Here is a 12,942-nt window from a genome sequence, read left to right as displayed (position 1 = left end):
ATTTTGAACTGTTCCTTAATTCTGTTATTCCCCTCCATTGTGTCCCCTCTTCTCCTATGCTAATATTGTAATATGTTAGTAACAATTAAATAGCTATTTTGAGTCAAATCAGTATTTACTGCTTACATTATTATGACTATATTCATGTTATTTACAGCTGAGTCAAATACTATATCATAATTATGTCTCCTTTCTCATATATATATTTTTAATAATTACCTAGTTTTTTCCCTTTGTTTAATTTTTTATATAAAATTTATATTTCCTCCAAGAACCTTAAAACTGTAGATGATCTAGCAGGTTCTTTTTTTTCCCTCCCCTTAGAGACATTTTTCCTAGAATGCTCTATCCTCCTATTTCATTTTGGACTGTTTGCTCTCAAGGCCTGCTACACAACCAGTATCCTGGACTTTTCCCTCAACATCATTTTCAGAATTTCTCTTGTTTCTCTTCTCTATTAGAAACTCTGTTTCTTGGATCCTGTGTTTTTTCTTTGTTTGTTTGTTTTCCCTCTCTTTGGCAGAGCATATCCTTCAGAAGCTGCTTGAAGATGCTCGGGAAATAATTTCCCTGAGGTTTAATTGATACTTTAGCTAGGTTATCCCTGGTGGCTCACACGGTAGAGAATCCGCCTGCAATGTGGGAGACCTGGGTTCAATCCCTGGGTTGGGAAGATCCCCTAGAGAAGGGAATGGCTACCCACTCCGGTATTCTGGCCTGAAAAATTCCATGGACAGAGGAGCCTGGCAGGCTACAGTCCATGAGGTCACAAAGAGTTGGACATGACTGAGTGACTTTCACTTTCAGATTTTGAAAAAAGTGTCATTCCACTGTCTTTCAGTTCAGCTCATTTCAGTCGCTCAGTCATGTCGAACTCTTTGTGACCCCATGGACTGCAGCATGCCTGGACTTCCTGTCTATCACCAACTCCCAGAGTTTACTCAAACTCATGTCCATTGAGTCGGTGATACCATTCAACCATCTCATCCTCTGTCATCCCCTTCTCTTCCTGCCTTCAATCTTTCCCAGCCTCAGGGTCTTTTCAAATGAGTCAGCTCTTTGCGTCAGGTAGCCAAAGTATTAGAGTTTCAACTGCAACATCAGTCCTTCCAATGAACATTCAGGATTGATTTCCTTTAGAATGGACTGGTTGGATCTCCTTGCAGTCCAAGGGACTCTCAAGAATCTTCAATACCACAGTTCAAAAGCATCAATTCTTTGGTGCTCAGCTTTCTTTATAGTCCAACTCTCACATCCATACATGACTACTGGAAAAACCATAGCCTTGACTAGATGGACCTTTGTTGGCAAAGTAATGTCTCTGCTTTTTAATAAGCTGTCTAGGTAGGTCATAACTTTTCTTCCAAGGAGTAAGTGTCTTTTAATTTCATGGCTGCAATCACCATCTGCAGTGATTCTGGAGCCCCAAAAATAAAGTCTGCCACTGTTTCCACTGTTCCTCTGTCTCTTTGCTATGAAATCATGGGACCAGATACCATGATCTTTTGTTTTCTGAATGTTGAGCTTTAAGCCAACTTTTTCACTGTCCTCTTTCACTTGCATCAAGAGGCTCTTTAGTTCTTCTTCACTTTCTGCCATAAGGGTGGTGTCATCTGCATATCTGAGGTTATTGATATTTCTCCTGGCAATCTTGATTCCGCTTGTGCTTCCTCCGGCCCAGCATTTCTCATGATGTACTCTGCATATAAGTTAAATAAGCAGGGTGACAATATACAGCCTTGACGTACTCCTTTTCCTATTTGGAACCAGTGTTTTGTTCCATGTCCAGTTCTAACTGTTGCTTACTGACCTGCATACAAATTTCTCAAGAGGCAGGTCAGATGGTCTGGTATTCCTATCTCTTGAAGAATTTTCCACAGTTTATTGTGATCCACACAGTCAAAGACTTTGGCATAGTCAATAAAACAGAAATAGATGTTTTTTCTGGAACTCTCTTGCTTTTTTGATGATCCAGCAGATGTTTTCAATTTGATCTCTGGTTCTTCTGTCTTTTCTAAAACCAGCTTGAACATCTGGAAGTTCACAGTTCACGTGTTGCTGAAGCCTGGCTTGGAGAATTTTGAGCATTACTTTGCTAGCATGTGAGATGAGTGCAATTGTGTGGTAGTTTGAGCATTCTTTGGCATTTCCTTTCTTTGGGATTGGAATGGAAACTGACCTTTTCCAGTCCTGTGGCCACTGCTGAGTTTTCCAAATTTGCTGATATATTGAGTGCAGCACTTTCACAGTATCATCTTTTAGGATTTGAAATAGCTCAACTGGAATTCTATCACCTCCACTAGCTTTGTTCGTAGTGAGGCTTCCCAAGGCCCACTTGACTTCACATTCCAGGATGTCTGGCTCTAGGTGAGTGATCTTACCATCATGATTATCTGGGTCATGAAGATCTTTTTTGTACAGTTGGGTACTCTTGACACCTCTTCTTAATATCTTCTGCTTCTGTTAGGTCCATACCATTTCTGTCCTTTATTGAGCCCATCTTTGCGTGAAATGTTCCCTCGGTATCTCTAATTTTCTTAAAGAGATCTCTAGTCTTTTCCTATTCTATTGTTTTCCTCTATTTCTTTGCACTGATCACTGAGGAAGGCTTTCTTATCTCTTCTTGCTATTCTTTGGAACTCTGCATTCAAATGGGTATATCTTTCCTTTTTCCTTTGCTTTTTGCTTCTCTTCTTTTCACAGCTATTTGTAAGGCCTCCTCAGACAGCCATTTTGCTTTTTTGCATTTCTTTTTCTTAGGGATGGTCTTGCTCCCTGTCTCCTGTACAATGTCACAAATTTCCGTCCATAGTTCATCAGTCACTCTGTCTATCAGATCTAGTCCCTTAAATCTATTTCTCACTTCCACTGTATAGTCGTTAGGGAATTTTTTAGGTCATACCTGAATGGTCTAGTGGTTTTCCCTACTTTCTTCAATTTAAGTCTGAATTTGGCAATAAGGAGTTCATGATCTGAGCCACAGTCAGCTCCCAGTCTTGTTTTTGCTGACTATATAGAGCTTCTCCATCTTTGACTGCAAAGAATATAATATTATCAATCTGATTTCAGTGTTGACCATATGGTGATTTCCATGTGTAGAGTCTTCTCTTATGTTGTTGGAAGAGGGTGTTTGCTATGACCAGTGCGTTCTCTTGGCAGAACTCTATTAGCCTTTGCCCTGCTTCATTCTGTACTCTTAGGCCAAATTTGCCTGTTACGCTAGGTGTTTCTTGACTTCTTACTTTTGCATTCCAGTCCCCTATAATGAAAGGGACATCTTTTTTGGGTGTTAATTCTAGAAAGGTCTTGTAGGTCTTCATAGAACCGTTCAACGTCAGCTTCTTCAGCATTACTAGTCAGGGCATAGACTTGGATTATGGAGATATTGAATGGTTTGCCTTGGAAATGAACAGAGATCATTCTGTCATTTTTGAGACTGCATCTAAGTACTGCATTTCAGACTCTTTTGTTGACTGTGATGGCTACTCTATTTCTTCTAAGGGATTCTTAGAAGTAGCCCTTACTTAGAAGAAGGGCTTACTAGAAGTAGCCCTTACTTAGAAGAAGCCCACAGTACTAGATGTAATGGTCATCTGAGTTCAATTCACCCATTGCAGTCCATTTTAGTTTGCTGATTCCTAAAGTGTCGACATTCACTCTTGTCATCTCCTGTTTGATCACTTCGAATTTGCCTTGATTCATGGACCTAACATTCAAGGTTCCTATGCAGTATTGCTCTTTACAGCATCAGACCTTGCTTCCATCACTGTCTTTAAGCTTCCATTATTACCATTGAGTAGTCTTATGTAATTCTGATTCCTAATCCTTTGTATTTGAATCTTCTTTTTCTCTCTGAAAACTTTTGGAATCTTTGTCATCCATGATATTCCAAAAATTCTTAATGATGTGAAATCTTGGTGTGGATCTTTTATGTTTCATTATGCAAGGCTCCATATGAGCCCTTTCAATCTGTAAGCTCATATCCTTCAGTTCTGGTGTAGTAGGACACTCCACCCTCATCCTCAGCTGTTGTAGGAATCTGTTCTAAGCCTAGCCAAACTGTCAACCAACCAAAATCTTTTTATTTACTCTTACAAAAAAGAATAAAGTATTGTCATTCTTCCCAGTTGTCTGGGTCAAGTAGGAGTCTCATGCAGGCTTTGTATTAATCTCTTTCCAACCCTATTTGTACCCTCCAACTGTAGTTTCTAATACCTCTATTCATCAGCTTTCCCAGGGTTTTTAAGTAGGAAAACTGCTTTTACAGCTAGACCCCAAAGTATCAGTTCAGTTCAGTTGCTCAGTCATGTCTGACTCTCTGAGACCCCATGGACTGCAGCACACCAGGCTTCCCTGTCCATCACCAACTCCTGGAGTTTACTCAAACTCATGTCTATCAAGTCGGTGATGCCATCCAACCATCTCATCCTTCCCTTCTCCTCCTGCCTTCAATCTTTCCCAGCATCAGAGTCTTTTCCAATGAGTCAATTCTTTGAAGGTGGCCAAAGTATTGGAATTTCAGCTTCAGCATTTGTCCTTCCAATGAATATTCAGGATTGATTGCCTTTAGGGTTTACTGATTTGATCTTCTTGCAGTCCAAGGGACTCTCAAGAGCCTTCTCCAACACCACAGTTCAGAAGCATCAATTCTTCAGTGCTGTTTTCTTTATAGTCCAACTCTCACATCCATACATCATTACTGGAAAAATCTTAGCTTTGACTAGACAGACCTTTGTTGGCAAAGTAATGTCTCTGCTTTTTAATATGCTTATATATGCTTTATACCCCCAAGTATAAAATAGTTCAAATGTAATAATTTATTGTTTTTTTAAAAGTAACAGTTCTAGTGGAAAGGTCAACAAGATAGCCCTCTTCCATGTAGTCATTTGGGGATCCAGGCTGATGGTGGCTTTTTATCTTAAACATGTTACCTCTAGGAAGGTTACCCTAGGGGTCATCTCCATTTCAGCCAGTCAGAATAGGAGAAGAGTATGGAGGAGTATGCATAGGAGAATTTTATGAGTCAAGCCTAGAAGAGGTGTGTGTCACTTTTCCTCACATTCTGCTTGCCAAACTCAGTCATATGGCTTTATCTAACAGGAAAGACTGGGAAACATAATCTACGTGTCTGTCCAGAAAGAAGAGGAAATCATGGATTTTAGTTAGTAACTGGTGGCCTCTGCTACTGTAGTGTTCCATGAAGTAGAATGGTGTGAAGAGTTTAGCTTTCTCTAGTCTAGGTCACTTACCAGTTTTTGGTCTGTTTTTAGATTCCAAGATTTTGTCAACATCTCTCTTGTTTTTGTTGTTGTTTACTATTCTCTTTGTGAAAGGTTTAGGCCTTTCTAACTCCTTGACTATCATTTTAGTGACATTTTGGTTGGGAGCAGAGGTAAATGTGCAGTTACATTGTCATTTAAAACATGAGGGCATAATTAAATGACTACAGAAAAGCATCTCTGAGATTCACATGAGTTTATTGGCTGTGAATTTTCAACTCCTGAACTATACTGTGAGTACTTGTAGTTATAAAAATGAATGAAAATAATTATATGTACTGACATGGAAAAATGCCTTTAATATATTAAACAAAATTTTAAAAATTTAGAAGAGTGTTATGATGTGATCCTATCTTTATTTATGTTTGTAAATGCATTAAAATTTGGGGGGGACTTCCCTGGTAGTGATTGAAATTGTGTATTCTCAATTCAGGGGGCACAGGTTCAATCTCTGGTTTGGGAACTAAGATCTTGCATGGAACTAAGACAGCAAAAAAAGGAAGGATATTCTTCTAAATTTGATGGTTTTTATTTGTAGGGAGTGGAACTAAGAAGGGTGAGGTGCTGAGGAAGCTTTCCCTTTTAATTGTATATGCTTTAGTGATATTTGAATATTTTACATTGAACATGTGTTATGTTTAAACCTTTTTGGGTTACTAAACAAAGGAATAGTCAACAGGGCCAAATGCCCTAGAGAATGAAGGCTGAAAAATGTCTATCAGGTTTGGAAATTAGGAGATCATTATTGGTATTGTGGGATCAGAAGTGATTTCAGTGAAAAAAATATAGAATGTCAGGAAATAGAATAGTGATTTCAACCTTTATTAAAGGCCAATTAAGACAAAGGTATGATTAGATTGGGCTTTCCAGGTGGTGCTAGTGGTAAAAAACCTGTCTGCTAATGCAGGTTCAGTCCCTGGGTTGGGAAGACCCCCTGGAGGAGGGCATGACAGCTCACTCCAGTATTTTTGACTGGAGAATCCCATGGACAGAGGAGACTGGCGGGATACAGTCTATAGTGTCGCAAAGTGTTGGACAAGACTGAATGACTTATCACAAGATTAGATTAGGATGTGGCATTGAAGAGACAAGGTCTGGACTTCTGTGGAGGAGTTTTCTCCCCAGTATATGAGAACTTGGAGTATGTATTAATATATAGCCTGTGGAGAGGGGTCTAAGAGGAAAATTCAGAAGAGAGATGACTTAAGGGAAATGGTTTCAGAACCTTCCTCATTTGCCTCATCTGTCCGATGATTAGATTCCTATCAAGATTTAGAGTATCCAGGTAAAGTGGTGTTCAGCAAGACCACTGTAGAAGGAAAACCGCAAACTTTAGGTTAGGAGGACCTAGGTTAGACAGCATTTCAAGTCCCTTCCAGTCTTCAGTTCTACAAATCCAACTTATCTGAGTTGGTTCTGCTAAGCATGGATCTGACAGAAACAAACACCTGCTTTCATATAAATCTAGGCTTATTAGTGAAAGAGATAAGAATGAAGAATTACTGTTTCTTTTGCAGAGCAAAGCATTCTCCCAGGGTCAAATCGGGAAATCTGACAAAGTTAGCACTTCCTGTAGCTCCTTATCAAGTTAAAGAGTCTCTCATTTTCATTTAAATGCCCCCCCCCACCTCCTTTTCCCAAGGATGCTAATTTAGAATCTGCCTTGCCAAGAATCAGTGTATTTTGGGAATCTGTTTCTTCACCCCACCAGGGTTACAGTGAGTCATGGCTCTGACTCCTTTCTTCCTCAGAAATCTGTGAGATGGTGGATAATGAAGACTTCTCCAGTTCTACCCCCTTGCTGGGGAAGGTTCTAGGCTCTGGGCTTTTAGGAGTGACTCTCTTCCCTTCAGAATTGAAATGCCGTCTAGAATGTGTCACAAAGAAACTTGGGATAAGGCTCTATCCTTTGAGAGATTTTAAGTATTATTGTAAACTGGGAATAATATGCTCCTGCAGAGATTTCTCAGGTCAAATGACTTCAAGAAGTGGTTTACACTTTCTAGAGGCCTCTTGGAGTAGAAAGTAGAGCGTAGTTATATCTACCCTAGTAACTCTTCTAAGCCCTATCAAAGAGCACACTTGAATTCACATTCCTTATTCTGCATCCTAACATTAGGTATCCTGGCACGGATGTAAGGTCTAATTAAGCCCCCTGCTTCTTGGTCAGTTTCTGCCCCCTTTATACTCCACTTTTGGGACATTAAGAGAGAGAATGGATAACAAGCATATGGCAGGAGGAGCTTGATGCTTCTTGAAGTCCAGAGGAAAATGGTAAGGATAATAGTCATGGGTTCTGCCAGGTTCTAAAGTGTATCTCCTAAGAGGGTTATTCAGCAGGTATAACCTGTCTTCCTACCTCATCCACCCCATGGATGACTCAACCCACAGGAGAGAGCCAGGTCACGAAGGCATACGCGTTTGAGTCGAAAAGATGACTGTGAGGAAGTGAGACTTGAAACATAAGTACACAGAACTCCTGAAAACCAGTGGTAAGAAGGTTTCTTTGGCCTGTGAGAATTAGCTGCCCTTACTTATAAGTCCTCTGGAAACATATATTTATTCCATATATACTAAAGCCACTTTTCTCCTGAAATGCCATTGTAAGGGAAGGGAAGGCAGCAAGCCCACGTAGTACAAATCACAAGAGTCCCTTACTTTTCTTTAGCCATGGAATACCCCCCTGTTCATATTTCCCAGAGTCCCATATTGCTTTTTCATTCACTGAGGTTGGTCTACTGTTCTGATAGTTCCTGCTCTGATAATACTCATGAAATCCGTACTTGAGGGAAGAATAAATAAGAGGCAAAGGTGGAGCCTCAGTTATGTGAGGCTCCTTCATTATTTCCATGGCACCTGGGGGACAGTGGAGGAAGGGGAACATGGCCTGTCACTAAGAAGCCTCTGCTTTCTGTTCCCCAAGCAACCTCATAACATTCTGCAGAGGCGCCTCATGGAAACCAACCTATCTAAGCTCCGAAGCAGTCGTGTCCCTTGGGCCTCCAAGACCAACAAATTCAATCAGGCCAAGACTGAGGGGCTGAAGAAGTCTGAGGATGATGACATGATTTTGGTTTCTTGCCAGGTAAAGTTCTGATAACAACTTTTCCAGGTTTTCTGCTGAGTTAGGATTCAGGTCTAATATGATGCTAATAATGGGGCCCTTTCCTCCAAATTGTATAGAATGTGGATGTTATCATGGAATTCATAAATGAGTTTTAAGGGGGCACTCTGTGCATCACTGGAAGTGTATGCAGTATTTTGTATGCATGTACATCCTTTATGGGGAAAAGGACTAAATGTTTCATCAGATTTGTAAAGGGACATGTGATACCCACACACACACAATTAAAAGCCACTTTGTGTATAGAAGGAAACATCCCAAAGTCCTTTGGGATCCTCTGTCAGCTCTACAATCAGCAGGAAAAAGAACCCCTCAACAGAGACACCACAATGGATACAGGTGGGACACTACCGATCCATAAATGTGAGGATGCTCTCCAACCCTGCCTTTCATGTGACATCCGCTGCTTGCTCTTTGGATTTCTCTTCCCTTTTGCGTCTCTGGCTTCTGTTGAACAGTATATTTTCTCTCTACAGTGTGCTGGAAAGGATGTGAAAGCCTTGGTTGACACAGGCTGTCAATATAATCTCATCTCTTCAGCCTGTGTGGATAGACTGGGGTAAGTAGCCACTTGTACTGGAAGTCAGATGCTATATGCTCTTTGCTTGAATTTATTTTGCAGTTCAGGCTTTCCATTGAAACTGAAACTGTTAGTCATTCAGTCATGTTTGACTCTTAGCAACCCCATGAACTGTAGCCAGCCAGGCTCCTCTGTCCTTGGGATTCTCCAGGCAAGAATACTGGAGTGGTTTGCCATGCCCTCCTCCAGGAGATCTTCCCTACCCAGGGATCGAACCCGGGTCTTCCACATTGCAGGCAGATTCTTTACCATCTGAGCCACCAGGGAAGCATTATCTCCCATTAATTAAGTTTTGAACAAAGACCTTTGGGCTCCAGAATGAGAGAATATGAGATCCTTGACTCATTGCATGCCATGCCCTGATCCTGATTTGTGCCCTTCCCAGACAGCAAATTAAAAAGAACTGCCCTGTAGGTATAGCCCCGAGAAGTAGAATCAGGGGTGTGGTTGACCTTGGCTTACTTGGAGTTCTGAGGTCACCCTGCCTGTCCCAAGAAGCATCAGTCAGACCGTGGAATAGAGCTATTGGGCCTGAACCATCACAGGGGTGATTAGTGTCTTTGCTTTCTGCAAATAACATGTAAAATCAGATCTTACTGCTGCCCCTGCTGGGGATTGGGTGTGAGGCAGACACCTTATATAATGAATATATTAAGTTCTCTAAAAGCTGGAATTGGGTTCTCTCTCTTTTTTAGTTAGAGAAAGTCATTTTGTATCTTTCCTCCTTTTCAATCAATCCATCCTTTTATTCTCTTTCTTCTTCCTTCTCTTTTCTCCAAAGTACCAGGTGGGCCCTGAGGTCTAGCCCAGAATTGGGAGGATCAGTCCAATATCTTTTTCCACTTCTCTAGCTATAAGTACAACAAAGCATCCCCCAGCCCAGATCTCGTTATTGAAACAATGACTGGAGTAGATGTAATGGCCCATTTTAAGCTACTTTTAAAAATATTCTTGTTCTTAGGCAGGACTTGCCCAAGTCTTGATTTGTATATCGGTGACTTCTGCCCACAGGACCTGTTCCTTCTCGTTTCTACCTTTTCACCCCTCACCGCTGACTCTTTGCAGTTGGCTCTTTGGGTTTTGTGCATTGCTATTTAGGGTGGTGGGGGAGCCAGAGACACAAGCGCTCCTGTGGGAAGAATCCTGAGCCTTTTTATGTCGTGAAGAGATGAGCTATAGTGCAACATGATGTTTCCAGAAAGACTAATAATGTCCTGGTGCATAATTAGGCAGCAGACTGCCATGATTCCAGAGGAATTAATAACCATCTATAAAACTGCAATTATTTTCCTTTTGCATGGGCTGTAACACCAAAAGAGAGAAAATGGAGTAAAGCAGGGAGTATTGGCACAGAGAGTCCATAATTAAGTATTTATCCACCAACTCATAATAGCTCGGATGCTGGCTGTTCCAACCAGCTTACGTAACTGTGTGAAACCTTGGTATTGTTCTTCCTTTCTCTTCTAGACAGACAGGTTAAATTAACTAGGAATTAACCAGTATCAATACATTCAACAAGTAAGTACCTACCTCTACCAACCTTATAGCCCAAGACTAAGTGAAGAAGACTAAAACAAACAAAGAGAAAATTAGACATTGAGCAAAGCATCTTCTAAAATTAGGATTAACCTGCCCACTCAGATCTTTTAGCCACAGATGTGTAAATGGCTATGTTAACTAAACTGCCTTGCACATAGGTGGGGATATTGGAATGCAGAAAAGGACTCTCTGAGTGTGTGCCACCAGTGCAAATAGTGACATAGCTTTTTAGAACAGGAGCTAAATCTTTATATATATTTTTATATACCCCCTGGCATGTTTAGGATAAAGTGCTCAAACAAGAAATGCAGGCTAACGTTTTCTTTTGGTAAATTAACCCAGGAAATCCCTGGAAAATTCCAGCTGTGGGTCAGAAGGTAAGCATTGCCAGATTCCATCAGAAACCTCTGCCAAGGGGATTCTGGTATTTGCTCTCTGGTGCAGACTCAAGGAGTATGTCAGATCTCACAAACATGAAGGAGAGAGGCTTTCTCTACCCCGGCATCTGAAAGTTGTGGGCCAGATTGAGCACCTGGTGATCACATTGGGCTCCCTCCGCCTGGACTGCCCAGCAGCTGTGGTTGGTGAGTTGAATTGGGGAACTGGACCTGTGGACCCCTAAGGTAAACCCTCTCCCTCCTTCCACCAAACCCTCATGGGATCTCAGGCCTGTAAGTACTGACTTCTTCAAAACCCCAGGTTTCCACTTTTTATACTATAAACTTTGTCCCAGTTTTTGTCTTCCAAAGTACCAGATGGGCCTTGAGCTACATTCAAGACATGTTGAATATCACTCAGAGAATAAAAAATTTCAAGGGGTAAGAAAACAAAAATTTCTGTGTGCCAGTAAAAGTAGCTCCTGAGAAATTTCCGTGGGCTAGTTGGAGGTAGAGGGCAAGATCCTCTTACTCCTTTGCCATAAATCCCATCATAACTTCCGACCAACTCCTGTACTTTCTCTCATGTACTCTATTTCCCAATACTCTAAGTTCCTGGTTTTTGTTCAAAGGCCTTTCTTTGTCCTTTAAAGTTAAGAAGACCTGGGTTTGAATCTTGACTCTACCACACCACCTTTTGTCATTCAGTCATGTCCGACTCTTTGAGACCCTATGGACTGTAGCCCACCAGGCTCCTCTGTGGGATTTTCCAGGGAAGAATACTGGAGTAGGTTGCCATTTCCTTCTCCACGGTATCTTCCCAGCCCAAGGGTTGAAACTGGGTCTCCTGCATTGCAGGTGGATTCTTTACCACCTGAGCCACCAGGGAAGCTCAAACTATAATGATCTGGGGAAAATTACTTAATATAAGAAATACTCAAGTCTGCGGACTTTTCCAGCAGGCGAGAGGCAGTCCACACAGACCCATTTGGCCTGCAAAGGGGCACCGCGATGGTACTTGGACCCTGGTGGCTCCAGGTGCGATGGGCGGGGTAATAGCTGCTTCTCATAGGATTCAGAAGTAAGCCATGTATGATTGGCTGCCCGGGAACCATATTTTAATGCGGCTTGTTGCTGCTTTGAAGTGTTTCTGAACCATTTATGAGCAAAAATGGTGTTTTAAAGTTTGCCATTTTACTGAATTATGGGATGTAAGATGGAAATATTTGTGAGGGAGTGACAAAAATGTGGCTATCAGTAGAAAGTGAGCAGCTCTCACAGATGCAGCAGCAGCTTATGGCAGGAGATTAAGACTACGCTTTCAGGGTTCATTGCTAGAGAATTTTTCTTGAGTGGGTATTGTACTCTTATTTGTACCCATAAGCCACGAGGGAGAGGTACAGTGTTCCTTACTGAATGTGAAGTCAATTCTTGGTAGTGTGTTTTTTCTTTGTAACTGTCATTGGTTGTTGATGATCTATTTTCTCATTATTTGAGAGTTAAAAAAAAAAAAAGGTTATGTGAGTGGTTTTGTAGCAAAATAAAAAAGAGAGAAATGCTTAATAGATGTTTATTAGATGGATAGGAGAGAGGGAAGTTGTATAGAACCTAAAGGTGATAAGGCTGATTTCTAAACATGGAAATGGTTAAATTCTAGGTGTTTTTTTTTTCTTATTAGAGGATAATGAGAAGAACTTGTCTCTTGGTCTGCAGACTCTCCGATCCTTGAAGGTATGATTGGTTCTGCTAACCCATTGGTACCTTTTGCCTGAGGTAAGGGTTCTCTTACACAGTGAAATCATTGACAGTAACCAGTGATCCTGTTTTGTTTTCAGTGCATCATAAACTTGGATAAGCACCGGCTGATCATGGGAAAGACAGACAAGGAAGAAATCCCTTTTGTGGAGACAATTTCCTTGAATGAAGATAAGTGAGTGCCAGAATGAGTCAGGTCAAGTCAAATCCATTTGTCATTAACTGGAGGGGTTCTCACACAGAATATTGGATTATATCCTGCTTTTGACTTTCAATCACATAACAATG

General features: G+C 41.1%; 1 protein-coding gene and 1 non-coding gene across 2 annotated transcripts in view; both read left to right on the top strand.

Annotated features, from left to right (window-relative positions):
* Window positions 1-12,942, top strand: part of NRIP3 (nuclear receptor interacting protein 3) — a 28,124-nt gene that overhangs the window by 12,008 nt on the left and 3,174 nt on the right. Inside the window, exons 2-6 of the mRNA XM_070473363.1 lie at window positions 8,203-8,364; window positions 8,880-8,962; window positions 10,967-11,106; window positions 12,578-12,630; window positions 12,735-12,829. Coding sequence (XP_070329464.1) covers window positions 8,203-8,364; window positions 8,880-8,962; window positions 10,967-11,106; window positions 12,578-12,630; window positions 12,735-12,829 — 533 coding nt within the window. The remainder of the gene's footprint in view (window positions 1-8,202; window positions 8,365-8,879; window positions 8,963-10,966; window positions 11,107-12,577; window positions 12,631-12,734; window positions 12,830-12,942) is intronic.
* On the top strand, window positions 12,209-12,428 carry LOC139037274 (small nucleolar RNA U3). The gene has a single exon (XR_011490099.1). It is a non-coding gene; the product is annotated as a small nucleolar RNA U3 (small nucleolar RNA).

Source organism: Odocoileus virginianus, chromosome 10 (assembly GCF_023699985.2).
Source record: "Odocoileus virginianus isolate 20LAN1187 ecotype Illinois chromosome 10, Ovbor_1.2, whole genome shotgun sequence".
Lineage (NCBI taxonomy): Eukaryota > Metazoa > Chordata > Mammalia > Artiodactyla > Cervidae > Odocoileus > Odocoileus virginianus.
This window is presented reverse-complemented; position numbering and strand designations above follow the sequence as displayed.